At 42.3% G+C, this 25,792-nt stretch overlaps 1 protein-coding gene across 11 annotated transcripts in view; it reads left to right on the top strand.

The window, feature by feature from the left end:
* LOC119178475 (uncharacterized) overlaps positions 1-25,792 on the top strand; it is a 59,767-nt gene that overhangs the window by 29,609 nt on the left and 4,366 nt on the right. For 6 of the 11 annotated variants that reach the window (XM_075885774.1, XM_075885770.1, XM_075885664.1 and 3 more), the window contains 2 exons: positions 11,963-12,001; positions 21,211-21,315. In XM_075885774.1, the coding sequence (XP_075741889.1) occupies positions 11,963-12,001; positions 21,211-21,289 (118 nt within the window). In that variant the 3' untranslated portion in view covers positions 21,290-21,315. Of the gene's footprint in view, positions 1-1,066; positions 2,145-11,962; positions 12,002-14,191; positions 14,237-21,210; positions 21,316-25,792 lie in introns of those variants that run through there. The other 5 variants (XM_075885723.1, XM_075885736.1, XM_075885799.1 and 2 more) reach the window with 2 other exon arrangements.

A 25,792-nucleotide genomic window follows, 5' to 3' on the forward strand; every position in this document is an offset into this window, starting at 1 on the left:
GGTTGAATCTGGCCGGCGGGAAGATGTAGAAAACAGATTGAAGATGGAGCTCGGAGGCGAGGAAGAAGAAGTAGCCAGGGTCACGCTCTGCATATTTTTTTTTCCTGTTCTGTCAACAATAAACCGAAGACGTATCGGTTCTGCGGTCTCTCTGGTCCTTCTGAAACACCAAGTTCTTGCTATCGCATTCATTGCTTCGCTTTTCCAGTTCCACATGTGCCCCGCCCCTACACCTCCCGAAATATTTTTTGCCATGGCATAAATATAGCTTATTATCACCATTTGCATGCCCTCCCCTTCATATCAAAATGCACTGCCCCCCACAAATTTTACCTACGCCCCTGGCGATGGCAAAGACTGGTCGAGAATGTGCTTGTAATTGTTGTCGCATTAGAAACAAAATGGCTCTCGCCTTCTAGTTGTCTTAGGCGTGGGCTTAAGGTACCCTGTGAGGTTTTTTCTTCTTTATGCACTGCATTCTAGAGCACTACAGGGGGACTTTGGAATACAGACAGTGCCCTAGCCACATAAAACATCGCTGCAAAAGGAAAACGAAGTCTGTTAAATCTTGTGGTGTCAGCACAGAGGGATGAGTGCTGGAGGAGGTTGGCTTTATCAGAATAGCTGAATGACGTCGTGTTAAGCCCAGCAGTATAATCTGTTGTACAGAAAAAGAATATTTCTATATCCTTGGAGCCGTCTAAGGGAAAATGCATTTGCGACAGTGTCTCTAGCGTTGTTTATCACAGTGTTTGTCTACCATATAAACAGATACCTTGTAGGTATATAGAATGCTGGTTCATGAAGTGCAATCTTACTCAAACAGTACTTTGTTTATTTGCTGCAGAAATAATCACTCAGCAATCATCAGCAATCACTTTTAGAATGGCCAGCATAATGATGCCAATATTTTTCCATTATCAACTAAAATAGGGAGTGCTCCTAAGATGACTGGCTTCATGAGATTTGAAAGGAATGTAAATATATCTAGCTCTTCACAGGAGACAAGAGCCCCAAAATAATTATACGTGCCCTTGTATGTACATTCAACTTGCTTTTCCTCTAGAACTTGAAGTTAGCTGCTCCAGATCGCTCTTTTGCTTCTTCGAAGTGCTCCAAATTGGAAAATTTTGCTGCTGAAAAGTGCACCAAAGTGAAAATTTCGCTGCTCCAAAAATTGCTCCAGATCAGAAGACCTCAGTGGCATCACTGAGAATTGAATTTTTTGTTTCATGAGAAAGGTGACAAAAGGAGTGTGACCATGTTTTGCTTCTGAAGTTCAGTGTAGGGGATCCCACGGTGATGGCATTGTTTTTGAAAAGCCCCTCTGCACGTGTTCTATATTTGGTAACAGTGCGTGCCGATCGAGCACCTGCAGACAAGTGCTCCCGTATCCCTGTGTGTTAGTGTATTCATTACCCTGCACTGCCATCTTGCATCGGTATTCTCTTCAGATTAGCGAATTACAATAATGCAGTTCTGTGTGATTTCTCGGTGTACATGTGTGTTCAATATGACTTGCAATGCGGGAGCACGTTCCAAGAGTTCAAAAGGTTGTGCATGTCTTTAACTTGCTTTTATTTCAGCAACTAAATATTTTCTTATTTTGGATCGCACACAAGTGAAAGAAACGCATTTAGTAATAGAAATAAGGGCTAGTGGAACCCATTTGCAATCTTTCAACTCGTGAAGCCTCATGCTCCCACTTTGCAAGTCGCGACTGCACCAGATGGCAGTACTGTCGTACGGTTGGGTCAAATCAGTGCATGGTGGCTGGTGTAAGTAGTAAAAAAGAATCGACTCTCTCGAAAGACATTATTTGAAAGCTTGCATCATACAAATATTTGTTACCGCCTGCGTAATATCCAGAATCGTTCTAAACTGGCAACTAGAAGTGTGTACAAATGTGCGAATTCTGTAATGGTTGTGCAACTAAATGCCGAAGCATAGTGTTCTGACGACAGCGCCAGGGAACATCGATCACCCGACCACAGAGTCAAGCGAAGGGAGAAAAAAAATGCCCAACGTTATTCCAAGGCCCTCAATGTTCTTTATGTACTAGAGTGGGTGCTAGTACATTGACTTGCGCGTAGATATGGAAGTAATCATGATTAGAGTTCAATAAAATAATAATTTCAATGTTACATCAGCAATGTTCTGTCACTGTTTAAAAATATCTCAAAGCTGCGACATTAGCAATCAATTGATTGTTTCCAATCCGAGCAAACAATTTGTGTGGCTCCTAGAAAATGACTTCTCAGACATGTTTGTGCCTTCAGCAGAATTATCTTTGGCTGTAATTCGCACTGTACGTAGACTGTCATGCCGCACAGTGGATTGAGAGAAAAATGGCTCGAGGAGGATCAACAGACGATGCAGGGCTCTCGCGTGGCTAGTGCGAGCCCTGCCAACACCTGCCTGTCATGCAGGCTCGGAGGCTTTTGTCGGCCTTTTTCTCCCGCCGTGCTCCGGTGTGCAAACCAGATGCTCAGCAAAAGTATTGTCACCTTCTACACAGTGAAATATGCTAATGTAAAATGCTTAGTGATAGGATGTCTGGTAACCTGTAGGCAAGCTTGCACCGCTTCAATACGGTTGATTGACATTCTAAGAAGCATCCTAAGAAGTGGGAAAAAATGAAAGCTTGAACTTAACACGTGCAAATGAAAAACTCCTGTGCAATGCGGAAAGCTCAGGACACGAACGACAAATCTTTTTTCGTAGATGCTAGCCCATACGCTGAATTCAAGGCCCACACTGCTTTCGCAATTCGCCCGACAGGCATATGTATTAACGCTTGCACTGTCACAACAAACAAGATAGAGGAGGCTGAGGAGATAGCAATAGCTATAGCTATCACCTCCAACAAGCACACATTTTTACGGAGTGACTTGCAAGTATCTATCCAAAATTTAATGCAAGGACAGATTTCACAAGCCCTCAGAATCTTCGTTAATAGCCAAGAACTAAACAAAGTAGATGAACCCAAATACCTAATCTGGTTCCCGGTGCACACAAAGACTGGTGCGTCCAATCCAAACTAGATGGCCCGTGAGTTGTCGCGAGAATTAACCTGCCGCGCAATCCAAACAGACCCCACAGTCAACATTCCTGGCGCCACTGACGTACCACACAGAGACCAATTTACATGCTACACAGAAGACACACAACACTACAGATAGGCAAGGTGCGTCTTCCCCGCACCTCACCCGAGACTAGACTGGCAACAAGCATCTGAATACTGTTAGCTATTAACAAACTCCTACCCGAATCCTGTGAACCTTCATATAAGTTACCCACACCTATACCCGGACACTAAGTGCAAACTATATACAACAGAAAGAGCTTCTTGTAAACATATATTCTGGGATTGTCCGAACTTATCAAGTTCTTCTGGAAGCCCTCCGGTAGCGGTGGCGGCTAGTGCTGCTAACCTCCGTGTTTTCAAGACTAAAAATGGGCCATCCAGCAGACTAGGGAGGTTATACGGAGACAAGGTCTCCTGACACCTACCTACCTGCGCGGTCTTGCCTGGACCACAAACATGCTGGATCTTCCAATAAAGTTTATTCACTCACTCCCATGCGCTATACGTTTTAATGTTTCAGTGCAATGTTCCTGAGAACCATTCACCAATCAGCTGTACAATGTCTTGGTTGAATCATATGTGTTGTAGTATTCCTGTCAATTTAAGCTTATACTTGTTAGTATATCATGAGTGTTTCTTAATTTCAGCCACCCGCTCCACCCTTCAGCCAATCAACATGCGTCTTTCCTAACAAAACTGCAAAAGCTTTTTTACAGAACTTTTGACACCAGTGAACGATTTGTTTCACGTCCTTAATACTCAAAAGTAAATGAAGTAAATGCTAGCATTGCATTGTATTCTCGTGGTCGAAATTATTCAAGTTTATAAACTCCTCCAATTGCCTAGAGATGACAGAGTTCCTTCACTACATTACAGCTTGTAGTTATTTATTTTCGTAAGTGACAAAACATCGTCTATGGCATAGATCGTGCATTTCTGCCCCTTTTCTTTTTGTAAAATGCCCATGACCTTAGGTTGGCAAAAAAAAAGTGGGACTCACTATGACTCACTCAAGAAGTATATCTTGCGCTTCGGACTCGCTCACACTCACCAAAGTTTTCTTCAGCCGCGCTCACTCGGGCTTACACTCAGACAAATTTTCTACAATCGGACTCACTCGTACTCAAACTTGCCGAAGTATTACTCATATTACTCACCTGGACTCACTCAGACTCGCAGCTCGATCTGAGTTTGAGGGAGTCGACTCATAAGTGAGTTCGCCAGCCTATTCCCTTGAAGCCTTTCTACCAAGGGCGCAGGCTGTGTCGCACTACGTGAAATAAAGCAGCTGCTGGTTGTTTAGTTGGTGGAGAGTTGCATACAGCCACAGAATGTGTGTATCGTCACAAATTTATTCATGGGAAACTACATTCGCAGACACAAGCTGGTCAGTGCAGTGCAGAATGAAGAGGCACTTAATGCTCGCCAATTGTGCTGAGGCTGCTGCTTTGTTTTGCTACCATATAGGTTGTTCCACAAATGTGTGCTCATTTTCTCCAGACTTCACGCATAATTGTAATCTAGTTCAACGTGGAACGCGATGCCACGTAATGAAAGTGGCCTGGCGTCACTACATTTGTCAAAACAAGTTCTCGAGCGTGCTTCCATGCCCTCCTACTCAATCGCTATCTTCCTCCGAACCACTGTGTTCGTTTACTTTGTGCATTACCTATTTACCCCCTTTTTTTTTACGGAGAGGAGGATACTCTCCTTTTTGGACTGTTGCACGGGAATACAAAAGCTGGCGTCATAGCTTCGGCCCTGCATTTTTGAGGGTCACGCCTGTTAACAACAGCCCAGAAAGGACTATGGCGGCGCCCAGGGTGTCTTCAGTGAAAAGGTCGACTGCAGACCGTGTGAATGTTACAAGCACTAGTTGGCCCCCCGGAAGCATGTAAAAATGTGCATGTAGCATTCCAAGCTGAATCAAGTAATACAAAAAGTCCAATGTGCCCCTATATATGATGCATAAGATAATGCTTATCCCTACTGAAAAGGTGGTATATCCCCTTTAGGTGCCGTGTACAATTCTAAAAGGTGCGTCACTCACTTTGTGTTCCTTCAAATGGCTTGAAACGCAGTGTGCACATTCGTGTAGGCTTCCTGAGTGGACAGCTAACGGTCATTTAACATCATTGTGCTGCTTATTGCTGCTGGAGATCACTTTGCTGGAAGTACTACCACCTTCGACGATTGTTCAAGTCATGTTCGAGGACCAACGTCAAGAGTATTTTTTCTTCTTGCGCAAAATGAGCACAACCAGGAGTGCAACAGCTGCACGAGTTGTGCAAATTCGATAGGATTACTCGATTGTGCGCTGAGCTGCGCCAAAACCATGAAATTTGTCAAAATTGCTCCAGGCTGCGCCAAAATGCTTGACCAGCCTCAAAATTTTCTCAGTTGCCCTTATTTGAGCTAGAAATTAAGGTCACTTTGGCCACCTGTAGTTAGTGTCATCAATCAATCCAAGCGGGCAGCCCCTAACCCTAAACAACATTGTAAGATAGTTGCTCATCAGGCCAAAACACTCGCGAAACGCGACCGACCAGATGAAGCAACAGCGCCACGGTCGTCGGTTCGCTGACCGTAACAGATATCTACTGTACCTTGAATTTGTACGCTTCCAGCATTAGTTCATACCACGACCACGTTAGTTGCGAGAGCAACAAACACCTCATGCGATAGATATCCAGTGCCGTCGCCCGGCCAACGGGCACATGCGGTTGTTACTATATCTGATCAAACGTGCCTTGCAAGCAAGCCCAAAAGTTGTGCCCTAAACCTAACCCCTTCGTTAAAATAAGTAAAAAGGAAGAGGGTAGTGGTTCGAAAATTTCTTACGGTAGCTTTTAGCACAAAATAAACACGAGAGACGGACAAGCGCAAATTATCAACTGAATTTATTCGAAAGGCGCCCACATATATATACACTACAACGAAGTCGCAAGTGATATTAGCAGAAAATAAGTTTTATTAGTGGAAAGCGCTCAAATAATGTATCTCAGTGGCATGCAACGTGATAGAGGGCCTCGCTACGCATGTCTCGCCCAATCTGTTAATAAGATTAGAAGGAAAAGTTGCACGAGAAATTGAGGAAGCATTTTTATTTTATTAACAAATTGGGCAGGACATGCGTAGTGAGGCTCTCTATCATGTTGCATTCCACTAAGATGGATTATTTGAGCGCTTGCCACTAATAGACTTTTTCTGCTAATATGACTTGCGAGTTTGTTGTCGTTTATATATATGTGTGTGTCTTTTGAATTAATTCAGTTGATAGTTTGCGCTTTCCGTCTCTCGTGTTTATTTCGTGCCAAAAGCTACCATAGGAATGAATCAACTCGCCCGACAAGTCACTCTGCTGAAAATTTTTTGGTCTTGTTCTAACCCGTGCAGAAACACTGCTTAAGCCTCTTTTGCCGCAGTACATGGGTGGCCTGCAATAATAATGGTTTTCGCACATTTGTCCGTTGTTTTTCAATATGCATGCATATATAAGTATATATATATATGAGTGGTGGAGGTCCCATATAGGGCCGCCAGGGCCCCGCACAACACAGATTCCACATAGGGCGTTCTGACTTTACGGAGCCGCGAGCACAAGTCAATATGCAAAACAGACATGGTTGCACCGGTGTCAAGAGCTTGTACAGGAATACCTTCAAGAGTCGCTGAAAACATACTGGCTGGGTGAACTGGAGGTATTTTTGTCGGTCGACGAGACGCAGTTTTTCCTCCAAAAACTGCAATCCTTAGTTTTCTGAAGATTGTACAACAGGACGGGAGACGATAGGACGAAGCGGCGATGCGTAGCGGCGGTAGGGCAATGGAGAGCGTCATCTGGAGGAGCGGTATTCTTGAAGTTGATGAGGGGACACTGGAGGAGACTGAGACCCCTTCTGCGTGAACAGGTAGGCGAGTGGAGCATGAAGATCTGGTCTTTGGAACCAGTCTTGTTCGAATTCAGCATAGCCTCATGGTTCCTCTTGCTGGCGGCGACGGCAGTAACGAGAAATGTGACCTTGTATACCGCAGTGAAAGCAAACAGGATGGGATTGACGCCACTGAGGATACGAGGGTGCAGAAGGAATTCCACCATGCACAGCAGCCAAATGGCCCCTAGCAATATCAGTAGAGCTAGATGTCATGGGAGCAGGTGGAATCGCAGCGATCTCTGCGTATGTGAGCATCACAGTTTGAGCAACCGATCATTGCCGCTAACTTCTGCTTAAGATTCCGCAAGTCGAACGCTGGGGACGAAGGGGAGGCGAATCTAGACCGCTGCTCTTCGAGGTCTCGAAGTTTTTCCCCAATAATGGTGCGAATAAAGGTATTTAATTCAGAAAGAGGCGTGAGGCGAGAATCGCTGTCTTGTTAAAGCCAGAGGGACTGCAACTGGGTAAGGCGTTGGCATGTCGAAATGATTTCTTCAACCGTAGTGGGATTGCCAACAGCCAAGGCATTGAATGCAATTGGGCCGATTCTTTTAAGGATGTGGGGAACGCGCTCGTCTTCCGTCATATCGCTATTCACATGGCGACAGAGAGCCAGAACAGCCTTGATATACGAAGTGTATGACTCACGCATAAGTTGAAGACTCACAGCCAGCTTCTATTTCGTGGTTTCGGAACGACCCAATGAGGATCTGAAGATTTGTCGCAGTTTGTCGGCAAAGGTCGACAAATCGACGAAGTCACCTTCGTGGTTGAAATTCCAGGTTTTGGCTGTGCTGGTGAAGTAGAAAGACGTAGCTCAATTTCTCTACTTCAGTCCATCGATTGGCTGAACCCACACAGTTGTAAAGTCGAGCCATTCCTTGACGCCACCACGGAGACCCGCAAACATGGCCGGTTCTCGCTGAGCGCAGGTGAAAGTAGATGAAGAGCGGGCAGCCGCTAGCATAGGGGCTGTAGGTTTATGGCTAGGTATTGGGTCTGCTGTCTGCATACCTGCGTGGGTGGCCGGGTGCAAGCGGCGACAATATCGGAGCTCCAAGTGGGAAATAAACGCAGCAAGACGTCAGGATCTTGACCCACCTTCACCACTTTGAAAGACGCAGGCAGACTTTACCATGCAGAGCGAGCAGAAGCATTTATTTTGCGATTTCTCCTTCAGCTCTAAACACTACCGAAAGGGAACGATGATGATGGGTATGTACAAGTGAGAATGATGAAGTGGTTGGAATGTGCTTACAATATATATATGTCCTCCTGCTCTCTGCTGCAGTTGTCAGTGTGGTCAGCCTACATGTACATTTTGCCTCGTAGGCTTACATCAGTTTGGTGTTGCTTTGTAGCCAGCTGTGTCCCCCCCCTCCCCCCCCCCCCAAAAAAAAGTGGTATTTCTGCTTCTGGAGCCCAATGAAACCAGTACTGCAACTGGGCACTATAAACATATCCAAATCTAATGAACTGTCATTTACTTGAACATGAGGTTTCCTGTCAAGATAAGTGGGTGGTTCTTATTGCTAGAGAAAACAACTTAAGTAACACGAGATGCAAATTTTTTGTCTGCATTCCTTTGACAGTAACCATTTAGGTGCTAAACAGATGTTGCTATTGTACATGACGTCATTCTAAGCAAGGCAGGTGTAATGTAACTTTATTGTGTTCTGTTTCGATTCAGAGTTCGTTATTTGCACTACCTTAATGGGGGATTTAGTCAAATTTTCAGGCCGTGTCCATTTTACCTGCTGATTTAGTGGGTACCAGAAACTACGTAATATCCATGACGTGTAAATGACGAGTGTGCAGATATGTTAACTTGGACCAAAGAAACTTTAGTATGTACTGAGTAGCTGGCATATGCTCCCATTTAGAAAGGTTATGCAAAATGGAAGTGAACTCTTGGACAGTGTAACCTTCTCGGGCAGTGTGATCTTCTCAGCCAATGTAACCAACTCTCTTACCGAGTTACTTGGACTGGCTGTACTGTACACCCACCCCTTATGTAATACTCCCTGAGGGGCTTTCAAGGAAATAAAGTGATGTGATGGGAATTCAGTTCTCAAAGAGACGGCTAAGCTGTCACTGGGTGATGATGCAAAATGAAATTACATGTAAATGAATTCACTTTTGCCATGATCATGTAGCACTGAAACAGTCAGCAGGCTGCCAGTATACGTTCTGTTTGAAACTGAGTACATACACAAGCTACTTTAAGGAAGTTGTGGGGCACTGGTGAATTGTCGCGGTGTCTCTTACAGCTTACAACAGATCAAGTCCAATGGGCATGGCCCAAAAATTCCAAGCACTTATGGAGTCTTATTGGTTTATAGGGAATAGAAACAGAGCAGGATATTTTTATATTATTGCACTCCAGGTGTAGTTTTGACAGTGGTGCTTCTATTGTTGAAGCATGCATCTGATTGATGTGCCTTGCTTATTGCTTAATTTTCCTATTCCTGAGATCAATGCATAACTTGCTGATCTTGTATGAATTCATACACGATCGTGTGCTTAGACGGCAACCAGTGACTCCTATCAGTCACCGACATGACAAGCAGAAACTGCTTTTAGCGAGTGTCTACTGAGCTGTCGGGTTAAGTTGCTAAAAAAAAAAAAAAAAACCCTCGGTAATTTGAAGTCACCAGGGCCGCGAGAAATCTTCGAATTAAGCGGGTTTTCGATTTAGCAGAACATACGAAATATGGTACGAACTTCAAAGTAATCAAGGCTTGTGATATGCTGTGCTGGCTAGCTTGCGGCTTAAGTGTTATGCTTTCCAGCTATACCTGGTCTTGATTTTGCTGCAAACAAGGGAGAACGGTGGGCCTCACTGCTGCCACTGAAAAAAAATAAAAATAAACAAGAACAAAAAACACTGTCGTGATAAACTGAAATCGCGCCTGCGGAAAACAAGACATCCTCGCTGCTTCACGACATCATGATGCGACCATTCGCACATTCTCTCTGGTGTAATTAGAAATTTAATAATTGTCAGTATGACGAAACTTGTTAGAAAAACTTGGCTAGAAAAAGTTATCTTTTACACTTTTGAGCTTAGTTTTTGAAGTAGGTGTTGCCGGCAAGAACTCCACCAGCAGTGCAGCTACCTACAATTGGAGGTTCGCATACATCGCGAATTCCGCCAAACTATTCTTTGTTAATTTCTTTACAATATCACAAAAAGTGAGTAAACCATGACTCGTTGACGTTGCCAGAAACTTGCGATATGCTGCCCACGTGTCACCGCTGCATTGCAGCGAAGCACGTCTCATTTTCCGTAGGTGCACGTTTCTGTTGACCACGAGACAGCTTTTTTTAAAATTTTTGTTGCGCTGGAAGTAGCGAGGCTGGGGTGCTTCAGCTGCCACTCGTTAGCATCACTATATCAGGATGTCGTTTCTGGAGATTAATGGCGTAATCTGGATCTCGAATATCATGGCATCTAAAGTTTTTGAATTGACCTAAGTGGTGTCGGCGGCCTCTGCTTCAAATTATCCACCAAAACTTGCATAGTGAAATATGGGACTGTGAAAATACTTTGAATTAAGTGGCAATTTGTAATAACCAAGTTCGAAATAATGGGGTTTTGCTGTCCTGGAAAGTTCTTAGGAAGTGAAGTAATATACTTTGACCAAGAAGGACAATGCTTTTGAGATAACAACAAACATTCTATTGAAATGGAACTTGCCACATTTAACGAAATGTTCAAGCAGACCTTTTTCTGCATAGACTATTGCTACTACATTGTGGGAGTCTACAAGGACAAATATGTGAATTTATCGAAGTATTGTATCGCATACAGTTTTTCCAGTAGCATCTTGTGTTTGTATCTGCAATACTTTTTGTCTGGGTATCTTGTATCATATCGCAATACAATTTTAAAGTATCTTTGCCTAGCCCTGGCCTAGATACATGAAAATGTGTGGGAATCTCTCATACAAAGCAAGTCACCACCCTAGTTTTGGAATGAAAGAGAAAGGAAAGCTTTACTGATTTTCTCTGCCTTAATTTTGGTATAGCAGTGTAAAGAAATATTAAACATTTATTATGTATGACATTAGATTTGATATTCAGTCGTTATGTAATCAAGCCAGTGAAGGAAGGAAATTTTTGAGCCATTCTCAATGCATAGCATAGCGTCCAAGACAAAGAGGAGGGACAATCTTTTATTGTTAGTTGCCATGTTATGTGTGAATGTGGTGTTTCTTTATCTGTTGCCGTTAATTAATTCTCACAAAGGTTTTGAAACACTAACAAAAGATGCTTGGGCTTTTGGGTGAAAAGCGTGGTACAGTTTGTTTACGCTTTTGATAAACGACTTCCATGATGTGTGGTGAACGAGTGCACTGGTTGTTACTTGTATCTTGTTAATGCTTCAAAATGCGTTGCATTATTCTGCTAGCATCATCAAAGCTGCAAGGCTGATGTCTCTAGGCAGCGAAGGATGCCATTTTGAAATGAACTTGCCGACTCTTGCTTTTGTTTCACCTGTATTTGTACGGACTGATGGACAATTTCTTAACCCTGCCAAATACTGCTTTGTATCTATATAAGTAGTGCACTACCCAAGGTCCCAACCTATGTGTGCGCAGAGGCCATACATACCTTGGGGAAATAATTGACCTTTCAGGAGATTGTTTGATATTTATAGTACAATTCATGATTTAAATTCAGTGAAATGCATTTAGGTGACTTTTGTGCTGTGCAGCAGCGATAAAGTAATAAATCTGCTGGCTCTTTTACAATGATAATTCAAATGGGACAGCACTTTTGTGTGAGCCCCAAACAGTGAGTGACAGGGAAGCCCACTTTTCCGACCGATTGTGAGAGGAGCTTTCTACATTTACAGCAAACTGCACCTAACAAATGCACAAGTGTGCAACCAATGTTGATGTAAAATGTGCATGAATTATGTTTTATGTTTCAGAAGGCTGAAAATTCCCAAGTCGAAAATGAAACTCCAAAGGTAAGTTAGAAAAGAAAGAGGGGGGGTGTTGTTATATTTCCAACTAACTGCACCTAACAAATGCATAAGCATGCAACCGATGTTGATGTAAAATGTTCATGAAATATGTTTCATGTTTCAAAATGCTAAAAATAGAAAAGTCGAGGACGAGCTTGTGAACGTAACCTAGAAAAGAAAGGGGGGATGGGAGGTTGTAAAGTTTCATTCTTTTGGAGTGAGTTTTGACGGCAGGGGATGAAAATTCTTGCTTTGCACTCTTTGAGCAATTCCGTTTAGTATTTTCTATAGTTTGTAGACCCTTCAGTCCACAGCTATCTTTGCTTGAAACATCTTGACATGACCTCTCTCCAACTCTTTAAGATGTTTCAAGGTGTTCCAACTTTCAGCCAAGAATGAACTAGCTTTATCAAAGTTCATGCATTGAAAGCCTGTTCAGAAAGGATTAGTTGAAAAGGCCATGAAAAACTTTTTTAGGTAATCATTGAATGCTGTCTGTACCTGAGCTAATAGCCTCGTGAATTGATTGCCACAAAGAAAAGTCCATCAAGCACGACTGGAGTTGCAGGGATTTGTCGTTTTCTTCTTTTGTCCCAACAAGTGCACTGTAAGCTACGCAGGGAGTAATGAGAAAGAGGGGAAAAAGCTACATCAGCTCGGATCATGAGATACATTCGCTTGCTTTCTCAGTGTGTGGTAGTGTTGATACTTTTCAGCACAGTGGAGCATGGTGAGTGACGTGACAGCACCCTGTGCCAAGAAGCACGCCTAATTCAAACACCTGTTTTTTTTTTCTTTGAGAACAAGGGACTGTTCATCGCTCCTTTAACCTGTGCTTTAAGCACGCTCTCCAGGAGTCCTGCAGTCGCACAGTACTTGACAGTTTTTATGCCTGGACACATAGTTTGTGTGTTATGATTAATTAGTTCTGGTGTCTGTAACTTACATATGCTGAAAGATACTAGCCAAGGCAAAAGGCCGGACTCATGTTCAGCGCTTTCACGTAGAACAAACGGTGTGATTTGTTACATTTGCTGTTTTCTACGCTTTGAAGAAGACAGTTTGCAATAAGGATTTTCATGTGGTCATTTCTACTCCCAAAAAGCTTAAAAAGTTGGCAAAGTTACAAACCTTAGAAATGTGGCCTATTGTAGTAGCAGAAAAATAACGGGTCATATTCATTGATTGTGCAGGTTTGGTTTTTTAAATGTTTCATTTTACATGTGACAAATATGTTGAGCTATAAGGCCACTGTCTTAAATATATGTGAAAGCTCAGCAATAGTATAAGTAACAAGCTTTTAGCTGGCCATTTTCTTGCTTGTCATTGTAAGGACTGTGAGCGTACTCCTTATTTCATACAAGTTATTGTCATCTGTTATGGAGCTTAGCTTACACGTGAAATAAAAATTTCTTTGATGGCGTAATGAAGCTAGGAAAGGTGTGTCTAAGCTAACCTCTATCTGTGTGGCTTTATCAGGTAATGAAGTGACATTCATTGATCTGCGAGTATGTGTGGAACGAGTTCTGCGTTGTTGGCAGCGATTGGTAGAGTACTAGCTTTCACAGCTGCCACGAAATGAATAGTTGGAAGTTTAATGCCACTCCAGTCTTTCCGTCTTTTCTTCTGGCTTATGCTATCTCTTGGATACGTTACGCAGCACCAACTTGCCCAAGCTTCTATTTTGAGGTGTGTACATGTGTATGTTTTATTGCACACAACTAAGTTACTTGTGTGAAGAAGCATAATGAATAGAGCACGTCAAAGCTTTACATGTGATGTTTGCTTGTTTTTCTGCTATTATCACCTTAAAAAAGTTTATATTTCTCAGCGCACTGAAACAGGATGTCATATTGAGAAAAGAACAGCATGTAATTGATCATTGCATTCAAGTGCATTGAAGCATTAATCAATTGGAAGGATTGTCAGAAGTGTATTTTTCTGCAGACAGTGTAACAAAATTGGTTTGAAGAATAGAGCATCTCTCTCTCTTCCCTGTTACAATAGCGATAGTGTAAGCAACAGCATTGAGGCAGTATTTATCTCATTTAGAACCAGCAAAGGTTACAGTATCGCAAAATATGGGGACTAGTGCAAATATCATGTGAATTATCATGGCAAGCAGGTAGTCATTTAGCATTATGTGCAGTGACTTGTGCACACTTCTCAACTGCAAAATGAAACTTTTTCCAGACACCGGAAACCTTGTGCCGTATGTCTCTGGATATAGGCGAACCTGTAAGTTATCTCTGTTCATAATCTTTTACACATTGCAGCAGCTTTGCCTTGAAACAATACTGGTGAAGTGAAATGAGCTTGAAAGAAACCCTTTCGCAAATGCTCATGCAAAGCAGCATTGAAAGCAACTCAGAATTTCGTTGCATGTGAGAGCTTCTACCCAGTGACAACAATGACATGCTAGGGACATTCATCGGACACTCCTGACTGGATATGGGATATCCACTGCATTTCCGAAACAGCAGTGGCGGACATCTCTTGCAGATTGATTTGACCGCGCTTTTTGTAACAGAAGGTTATTCCTTAAATGTCCCCAAAATGTTCCGAAGGACACACTGTGTACATTACAGGTAAATTTAGGGATGTATTTTATTCAGGGTGTTTTCTAAAAGCAGTCTCCTGGTCTTTTTTTGCTCTCTGAAGTTGAAATTTCGGATGCTCAATTCATAAGTTTTTCCTGTGCTTTCAGGTGCTAATTTAGTTCTTCTAGACACACACTAAAATTACTGAAACTAAAGCACACACGATTTTTTTACCAAAGTGCATTTTTGAAAAGAACTAATCATATTAGCGTCTGTAAGTATAAGAAAACTTATGCATGATTGGAATTTCTGAAATCTCAAAACTTTTACTTAAATGATATTTGACAGATGGCAACATATAATGTTAAGAAACACTGCTCCAAGTGTATTGCATACACATTCTTTATTTAAAAACAAAGCACAAAACACATGCATTATGCGCGGTGAGTAGATGTTGCTCACATACATAAGCATATTTAAGTTTGGATATAAACCGGAATTAAATATTGAAAAAACCATGGATAAATGCGGCAGATATTACGAACGAGAGAAAAAGAAGCTGTGATACAACAAAACAGTACATGACACGCCCATTAGATATGTATTAGGTGATTATCATAATCAGTAGGGTCGTGCTCATCCATGTCATCAACTAATGCCCTGATGTGTTCATGTTGCCTTGGAGGTGACCTGTTAAATTAGATCTTTTTTAAGCAAGTGCAAAGAAAGCAAACGGCTCTATAAAATGCTATTTTCCCACTACATGCATCTCATTCTCAGAAAAACTATCAGAGAAAGCAAAAATAATCAAAAGTAACTGAGAAAAACGAAATCCAAGCTTGCTGTCAATCGTACACATTGAGAAAGTGAAGAACACAACTTATTCCCACATGGTGCACTGGCTCAGACAGCGAAGGTGTTCTGGCCCTGAGCCTGAGAAGGTGGAATTAAATCAGAGCTGATGGAGCCACATTTTGATGGAGGCATAATAACTACCATAATAATAATCATATGTCATGATATGATAATGAGGTTGCCATAGTAGAGGGCTCTGGCAATTTTCACCATTTGGTGGTGTTTAAGGTGCACAGATATTGCACATGTGCCTTTAGCATTTTACCTCCACCCGAATGGGACAGCCTCTGTGAGAATCGCACCCAAGACCTTGAGGTTAGCAGCAAAGTGCTGTAGCCGCTACACCATCGCAGCAAACACGCATACAGTCAAAACCGGCGATAACGAAATCCCGAAGGAACGGAATTCTCACCGCAATGAAATATTTTCAGAGCATCGGCGAACGCCCATAGGAGTGAATGCATTTCGTAACTCGTGACCACAAAAAACATTCATACCGCAGTCCCTCATTAATGAAATTTTTGAAACACGAGTGCGCAAATAATCTACTCTCGCGACATTAACATTCAAAAACTGCTGAAATGTATTCATGCTACACTTAAATTGTGCAAAACTATCACTAAGCACAATTGAGAAGCAGCCGCAATCATTGTTTACAAAAAAAAAAAACTTAAAGCTCGCGACAATGATGATGATGATGGCTTGCCGAAACACCTGCTCGTTATCGCGCACTACATACGTAGCCAAAGCGACAATCCTCATGGAGTGTCGTTCGTTGGCTTGGCCCTGTGCTTGGCTTTGTCAGCTCTGCGCACACATGGTTGCGTGTGTGGAGCCATTTGTGGATAGTTTGCTTGGTCGCTTGGTGCAACGTGAACTGTGTGTTGCGATTGCTTCATCCGGTTTCGCTGGCGAAGATGCCGCCCCCAATGAAAAAGCGGAAGTTCATCACACTGGAAGATAAAGCCGCAATCATCAGCGAGGTGGAAAAGGGCAAAAAAACAAACAAAGGACATCGCCGAAGAATTCGGCGTTGCTTGCAGCTCGTTGTCCACGATTCTGAAGAACAAGGCCTTCATTCTTGGTGCACTTGAAAACGGCATGAGTGCAAGAAACAAAACCGTGACGGCTGTAGCGTTCCCGCACGTGGACAAGGCGGTGTTCGTGTGGTTTTGTGAACAGCGTGCCAACAAGGTGCCTTTATCTGGCGGGATCCTGCAATAGAAGGCGCTGGCAAACGAGATTCCCGATGGCCTCAGCGCCCATGAATTCGTTTGCATGGGCGAAGGCGTCGTCGTGCAGGAAGAAGTGACTGATGAATCACATAAAAAACAGCGCAGATAGCGAGGGACAAAAAAATAGGACAGACAGCGGCACTGACTTACAACAAGATTTATTTGCAAGAACCGCACAACGTATACTTGAGCAGTATCTGACAAAAAAAGAAAAGATACAGATCAAAGAAAACAGAATTCACTTAACAACTAAGTAATCATCGTGATAACGCACTATGAACAACACGTGTGCCAATGTTCTGAATAAAATCCATTTCTTTTTTTGATAGAGCAAATGAAGGCCTGCTGACACATGCACTGCCCAGTCTTTCTATTTCTGCAGCCTCATAAATTTCGCGTATCATCTGGTTCCGATGACGCCAAATGACGGTACAATGATGAAAATCGGGGACACAACCGCAGTCTCTGCAATGAATGCCGAGGTCGCCCGAAACTGTAGAGGAGACGTTGTGAGCATGTTCTTTCAGTTGCTCATTTAAACACCTGCCTGTTTGGCCGTTGTACCACTTGCCGCAGGACAGTAGTAGAGAGTACACCACCCCTTGGATGCATGGAACGTACTTCTTCCGATGCTTGATTTTGCAGCCTCGCTCTCACCTGGAACCAGGATTCACGGCCTTGCACAAGCTAGCCAGCTTTTCTGGGGCAGAAAAAACGAGGGCTACGTCGCACCTGCTGGCCACTTTTTCGAGGTTGTGGGTGACGCTGTGGATATAGGGAAGAATGACGAAGTTACGTTTCTCTCATCTCTTATCCTTTGTTGGGGTTTGAGCATTATTCTCTGGGCTCATTCTGATTTCTAGGAGTAGACACTCAGCAAAGGCGGTCAAAACGTACCTTGGGAAACCAGCCTCAGAAAGTACTGATGGAGCCATCGTCAGTAGCTGGTGCGAGGCAGCCAATCCCGATGAGCAATGAATGGAGCAGCCACAGAAAACAGCAAGTCCACAGGATGTGCTGAATGTTTTCGACACAATTCTCGGGTTTTTAAGCGAGCACGACGACGACGTGGCGATGCACCATTTCTTATAGTGTGAGTCGAGAGGCATGAAATTGCTGCATGGTAAGGCCCGCCAAAGGAGATGACAAGGACTTGAAGAATTACAGGCCGATCAGCTTGCTCTCTGTAGTATACAAGCTATTTACAAAGGTAATTGCTAACAGAGTAAAGAAAACATTAGAATTCAATCAACCAAAGGAACAAGCAGGATTTAGAACAGGCTACTCAACAATTGACCACATTCATACTATCAATCAGGTAATAGAGAAATGCTCAGAGTATAACCAACCACTATACATAGCCTTCATAGATTACGAGAAGGCGTTTGATTCAGTAGAAATATCAGCCGTGATGCAGACACTGCGGAATCAGGGCGTAAATAAAGTATATATAAACATTCTGGAAGAAATCTACAGGGGATCAACTGCTACCATAGTGCTTCATAAAGAAAGCAACTGAATACCAATCAAGAAGGGTGTAAGGCAGGGGGACACAATCTTCCCAATGCTATTTACCGCGTGCTTACAGGAGGTTTTCAGAAGCCTAGAATGGGAACAGTTATGGATAAGTGTTAATGGAGAATACCTTAGTAACTTGCGCTTCGCCGATGACATTGCATTGCTGAGTAACTCAGGGGACGAATTGCAACTCATGATTACGGAGTTAGACAAGGAGAGCAGAAAGGTGGGTCTTAAAATGAATCTGCAGAAAACGAAAGTAATGTACAACAACCTCGGAAAGGAGCAGCGCTTCGAGATAGGTAATAGTGCACTTGAAGTTGTAAAAGACTATGTCTACTTAGGGCAGGTAATAACCGCAGAGCCTAACCACGAGATTGAAGTAACTAGAAGAATAAGAATGGGGTGGAGCACATTCGGCAAGCACTCTCAAATTATGACAGGTAGATTGCCACTATCCCTCAAGAGGAAGGTATATAACAGCTGTATCTTGCCGTTACTTAGCTACGGAGCAGAAACCTGGAGACTTACAAAGAGGGTTCAGCTTAAACTGAGGACGACGCAGCGAGCAATGGAAAGAAAAATGGTAGGTGTAACCTTAAAAGACAAGAAGAGAGCAGAGTGGATTAGGGGACAAACGGGGGTTAAGGATATCATGGTTGAAATAAAGAAGAGGAAATGGACATGGGCCGGGCATGTAGCGCGTAGACAGGATAACCGCTGGTCATTAAAGGTTACTAACTGGATTCCCAGAGAAGGGAAGCGGGTTAGGGGGAGACAGAAGGTTAGGTGGGCAGATGAGATTAAGAAGTTTGCGGGTATAAATTGGCAGCAGCAAGCACAGGACCGGGTTAACCGGCGGAACATGGGAGAGGCCTTTGTCCTGCAGTGGACGTAGTCAGGCTGATGATGATGATGATGAAGGCCCGCCAAAGTAAACTCACTGACGTTTGGAAATAAAATGTTTTTTTTTGTAAATTTCATGTCTTTTCTGCCGCATTCTCGCGCCAACTAAGTTCCCACAAGAGTGAATTTTCGTGCTTTTCCCGCCGATTTCGTTATTGCGGGTATCAACTGTAGTATCATTGTGCCTACGTGCTTTCGTTTTAAAGCATATCATACTACCCCAGGGGGTAAACGTTAATACAAAGCATACAAAGCCCTCCACTATGGCACCTAATTCATTATAGTTTTTGAAAGTGAAACTCCAGAATATAATGTTCAAAATTATGTTCTTTGACAAAAGGTGAAGAGCAGTAAGTTAGTTATGTGGCTCTAGACAGTTGGGGCTGGCAAAAGCAATTTCTGCACTAAATTTAAGAAGCCTACTAAGAATGGCACAAAAGCAGAATATTTGCACTATTAACAAAAATAAATACAAAGATGACCCTCTCTTGTTAGTGGTAGTACATGTAATTGGTCACATAAAAAACGTTTTGCTCACTGCAAGGTGGTAACCGTATGAACACATTACCAATATTATAAATCTGTCAAACAACAGATCTGGTTTTGTGCAACTGTAAGAGGAGCAGGTTGATAGTTCAGCACTCTGTTCTCGTCTCTTCTATCCCCTCCTGTCGTTTGTGCTGTTAAGCACTTCCTTCGTCTACCATGCAGCACCAACGAGCCCAATCAAGCACTTTGTTAAACAGGAAGCCAATTGAAACACACAAAAACATTTAACAATGTCATAACGACTATAATATATATATATATATATATATATATATATATATATATATATATATATATATATATATATATATATATATATATATAAGTTAGTTACGTTGGGTTTTATGGTGCAAAAGCAACAATGGCTATGATGTGCCAGACACTGGGTGATTTTGATAATAGGGTTAAAATGTGAGGTGAAAAAACAGATTTCTGTTTACAGTTTGTTTAAAAGACCTGCGGCCTCTACGAACCGAAAAACATCCTGTATGGGGATGAGTGTGATTTCTGATAGTACTATTAACGTTAGGTGTAGAGGTGTTTGTGTTTTGTAAAATTGTTTAAAATAAGCGTGTCTTGTTTTTTCAAAGACTGGGCATGTTATTAAAATATGATTGATAGTCAGAGGTTTCTTGCAATGTTTGCATCTTGGCTGATCTCTGCGCAATAAGAAGTTGTGGGTGAGTCGAGTATGACCTATAAGTAGGCGGCATAGTGTTACTTCGATAAAGTGCTTTTGGTGATTGCACGACTTACATTCTTGTATAATAGGCTTGACAATTTGAAGCTTGTTATGCACTTGAGCTGCCACTCTTCTTGCCATTTTGCCCTAAAGGCTGTCCGACAACTGTTGAAACAGTCTCTGAATGGTGCCCTTATTCCTGCTATGCTTTGATGACCTGCCCTTGTTGCTGCCCTGTCTGCCTGTTCGTTTCCTGGGATACCAACATGGTTCGACACCCATACAAGTCGGATTGTCTTGCCATTTTTCTCAGCTCTTTCTAGCTTCTGTAAAATGTCCTCGGGAAGCGGTTTGTTTTCCGACCTTAAATATAGGGCTTTTAATGCGCTAAGTGAGTCAGTGTATATGACAGCTTTTTTATGATTTCCTGATAAAATTTCTTCGAGAGCAATCAAAAGAGCATATACTTCTGCTGTGAAGATAGATACAAATGGCGGCAGTCTTATACATGTTTCTGATATTTTGATATGACAGAACTTCCTGTATATTCTTGTGTTTTTGATACATCAGTGTAATATTGAGAGTGCATGTTATATTTTTCTTGTATGGCCAGGAAATCCTGCATAAATTGTTCCTGTGGAGTTTCTTTCTTCTTTAAATGAGTTAAAGCAAGGTCAGTGTAGTTAAAAAAATCCAATCATGGAGCCAGTCTTTCCGGCATTCGGACAACGCTTAGTGCCTGATTCGGTACTTCGTAGTCTACACCTATTTTTTTAAAGCGCAGGAGAAGTGGTCTTATCGTGTGCGGTCTGTTGTTGTATTGCATTTTGGTACCGATGTGAGAAACAATAGTGTGACTATGTGGCTTGGTTTTGATCGGGTTCTTAATACATTGCATACAGTAAGTAGCACTCTTCTTTGTTCCAGGCAAGGCTCGTTGCTCTCAGCATATAAGCTCTGGACAGGTCAAGTTCTATACGCTCCAGTCACCAAGCGTAATCCATGATTATGTATTGGGTCAAGACGTTTGAGGTAAGATTTTCTTGCTGAACCGTAAATAACGCTGCCGTAGTCAAGTATGCTGCGCACGATCGAGCGGTATATGCGTAAAAGGCAGACTCGATTGGCACCCCAGTGTTTCCACGATAGTATTTTCAGAATGTTGAGTGCCTTGTTTGCTTTCTTTTTTGTGTAATTCATGTGGGAAATAAAGTTTAGTTTCCGGTCAAAGACTAGGCCTAGGAACTGGTGTTCTGACTTGAGTGGCAGTACACTGTTGTTGATTTTAAGAACAGGGTCCGGATACAAGCCGCGTTTTTGTGAGAAAAGTAGGTTAACGGTTTTCTGGGTAGAAAAGCGAAAGCCGTTTTGATCTGCCTATTTGGTCAGTTTGTTGATGATTAACTGCAGCTGCCTTTCACACGTGGATATGCTTGAGGCTCGACATGCTATCTGAACATCGTCAACATATAATGAGTGCATGATTAGAGGTGAGATTACTTCATTAACTGAATTCATTTTGACTACGAAGAGTGTAGTGCTTAACACGCAACCCTGCGGCACACCATTCTCTTGGACAAAACACGTGATAGTGTGGAGCCCAACCGTACCTGAAAGTTTCGGTTTGATAGCAAGTCAGAGAGGCAGTTAAGCATTCTTCCGCGTATTCCGAGATTCGCCAGGTCTCTCAGTATACCGTACCTCCACGTAGCGTCGTAGGCCTTCTCGAAGTCAAAAAACACTGTTAGGCAGTGTTGCCGATGTAAGAAGGCCTCACGTACCGTGTGTTCTAGACGCACAAGATGGTCTATCGTTGAATGGCCTTTTTTATACCCACACTGATGATCATCTAGTCGGTTGTCTATTTCAAGGGTGTATGTTAGTCTTATGTTTGTTATGCTTTCGTATGATTTTGCCATACAGCTTGTAAGTGCTATGGGCCTATAGCTAACCAGTGAAGTGGGTGGTTTTCCTGTCTAGAAATGGCACTATGGTTGCCATTTTCCATTTTGTGTGCATTTTGCCAGTTTTCCAAATCACATTAAAGAATTTCAATAATGCTTGCACGGCAGCTTGAGACAGGTGAGCGAGCATTGTGTAATGAATTCTGTCTGGCCAGACTGCTGTCTTTTTTCCCGCCGAAAGCACAGTGCTTAACTCTTCGAGTGTCAAGGGAGCATTGTACGGCTCATCTTGGCCACCGGTTACTGGTAGTTTTTGTTTTTCGGCTGTCTGTATGCCAGGAAGGATGGCGTGTAGCTAGCGGAACTAGATATAGTGTAAAAGTGTTCGCCTAAAATGTTCGCCTGCTCCTCTAGAGATGTCTGTGTGCCTGGGTCTGTAAGTATGGGTATTGCGTATGAGGAGTAGTCGCCGCTGAATTTTCTAACCTGGTTCCACATTCTCTTGGATGTGGTTGTGCTATTGATTGTAGATATGTACTTTTGCCAGGATGATTTTTCTGCATCTCTACGAATATATCGTTCTTTTGCTTTAGCTTGTTTGAACGCGAGGAGGTTTTTACATGTGGGGTACCTATGGAAGTTGCACCATGCTTTATTTTGTAGTTTTTTGGCTTTTGCACACTCACTCGTCCACCATGGCTTCAGCTTTCTTCCCACTAGTCCTGAAGACTGGGGAATAGCTTGCTCTGCCACAGACAGTATGCAATCGGTGAACTTGTCATTTATTTCATCTACTGTTAGGTGTTCAGAGAACTCATCCTGTAGATTAGCTCTCTGTGTAAACAAAGGCCGGTTAGCTTTGTGAAGCTTCCAACGCTGTGGTCAAGAGCGTATGGTTGGAAGTGGCGATGTTAGTTTTACAATCGATGGTATATGGTCACTACCGTGAGGGTTGTTTATTGTTTCCCATGTAAAATCTGCAAACAGTGAGCTAGAGCACAGTGCCAAATCCAAGCAACTCATGGTTCCTGTGCCTGGAGAGCAGTATGTTGGTGATATAGTGTTTAAAAGGCACACATTGTTAGTAAGGATAAAATCTTCAATTACCTGCCCTCTACTGTCTATCTTTACACTACCCCATAGTATGTTATATGCATAGAAATCTCCTGCCATTAAAAAAGGTTTAGGTAGCTGTTCTGCAATCAAATCTAGATCTTTTGCAGTAAAATGTGTATGAGGTGGAATGCATATGGAACAAATAGTGATAGTTTTATGGGAAAGCTAGAACTATAACTTTAACTATAACTGTTAACTATAACTTCTTACCGCTATATCACTTTGGGCAACAATGACGATGCCGCCCGACAGCTGGTTGCTTTGCAAGCGGTCGCGACGTATAACAGTGTAACCTTTTAGTATTTTGCTTTTTTTTTGGTCCCAGATTCCCAGAGAGAATGCTACAGGATATATATATATATATATATATATATATGGAGAGAGAGAGAGAGAGAGATGTCTCATGCAGCCTATTTTGCTTGAAACTTTAAAAACAGCGGAAGAACAACGAGCATTTCTTTCTACAACCAACTTGTCTGACTTACTAGCGTTATGAGCTTTCTCTGCCAGTGAAATGTCAACACTATTGAGTTGAAAAACACTCTTGTTTCTATGCCTGATTGGAGCTCACATTCAGGTGTTGATCAGCTAAATATGCTGTCCAAACATGCTAGCAACAATGTAATGTTTGATTGAGAGATTTTCTTGAAGAAATAAAAAAGTGCTCGAAGAATCATACCAAGCAGGATTTGGCAGCATGCTGTCTTCTGAAGTGCAATTTCTCTTCGGCACCTAGCCAAATGCAATTTGTAGCCAGCTTACCTAACAGCACGTCTCTTTTCATTCTCTTGACTGTGTCTGGCAAGCAAAGCTCACCATTTTTTTTCCGTGTTTTCTGTAATAGCAACAAAACACAACACTTTGACAGAGAGGTGACATATGCTAGCACATTAATTGATTCAGCCAAAAAATTACACCAACGGATTTCAGAGCTAAAAATTTCAAATGATTTAGGTTCACATGTCTGTTTGTCATTATAGAATTGTGCCCTAAAAGTCGCAGCAGTTTGAGACTTAGTTTGTGCAACTTGACAGAAACAGTCCCCTTCCCCTACTTTTCTTAACCAGCAAGAAGTGATATTAGGTTTTCTTACCTTTTTTTTGAAACCATTCTCCACACCTTTCTCTATGCCAGTCACTAAAAACATTAAAGTAAAAGCCTGTTAATTTTACTGTCACGATACCAGCAAAATTATCTGAATTAAATGAATGCTGAATAACCCAAAGTACCAAGAATACAACAAACAACTGCGTTATAGGTTGCAATTTTATTTCCTCAATGAACACGTAAATCGAGTGCCTACTTTGCATAAAAGCAATGTAAAAGCTTTCGTCATTCACAGCATTCATCACGTGAGTGCGGCTGAAGACCACTGTCTACAGCCAAAACGTGACGCAGCCACGACCACAATGAAGCGCATGAAACACTTTTTCGTGGAAATGATAGCTGCACAGTGATTATTCATCCAGATGAATTCCCTACAACAGCATGAAACATTTATTACTTGACCGAAGAGCCTGCGAAGAGCGACGATATCGCGAGGCTGGCTGCGACACATTCTCCAATATGGCACCGAAACAAACAGGATTACGAAACACCTGCAGGTATCCAGTTTTGGCACATCGTAAACACTGTACCGCAAGTTTGAAGATGAACTTATTTCTGTATCCGCTCTGAGACCTTTCAGAGGTCTCAACGTCCACAGTATCGCTGTACAGAAGCTGAGCTATAAAGCTGAGGTCATAGTTTCCCACTCAGGCGACACAGCTGCTTATAATAAAAAAGACAAACTAACACAATTATGGGAAAATATTTTGCTAAAATTTAGTAATTGCTGAGTTCATATGTTTTATTTAAAACAAAAATCTTGTGAGTTAATTACTGAAAGCAAACAATACTTATATTTTTTTGCTTTATTTCAGGTTTTCAAAGGCTTATGAAATGACGCGGTGTTTAAACTAACAACTTAGAAGTAGGTGATGAACCAACTAGCCTCTTAAGATGTCCTGATAAACAAAGTTTATCAGAATTTCTGTCGTTCACTAATGTGCACAGCTTTCCCGTTTTAAGACGCAAAATTTCAATGAAATACATAGTCTCTACGCTGAAAATATACCTCAACATTATTGTTTATTAATTTTTACGATATTTGTATATTCCTAGTTTTTTTACATTAATCGATCATCATCTGTAGCTAGTGTGAAGTGGTTTATTAGTAGTTAACGACAACGGCAAGACAGCGTGATGAACCGTCCAGCAGAGACCGGCACAGCAGCGAGCCGAAGCACGAGACGAGAGAGCCAGGCGTTGGCTATGCTGCTCGCTGCAGGCACATCTTCTTCACGATCGCCCCCGCTGAAAAAGGAGCCATCCTGGCGACTTAAGAAGTTTCAGGCAGAGGCTCATGGTACGGTTTCAGCCGGGAGACATGGACGATGTCACGTGCACGCCGGCGCATGTTGTTCGATCGGGAAACTGGTTCAATTAAG

This window comes from Rhipicephalus microplus, chromosome 1 (assembly GCF_043290135.1).
Source record: "Rhipicephalus microplus isolate Deutch F79 chromosome 1, USDA_Rmic, whole genome shotgun sequence".
Lineage (NCBI taxonomy): Eukaryota > Metazoa > Arthropoda > Arachnida > Ixodida > Ixodidae > Rhipicephalus > Rhipicephalus microplus.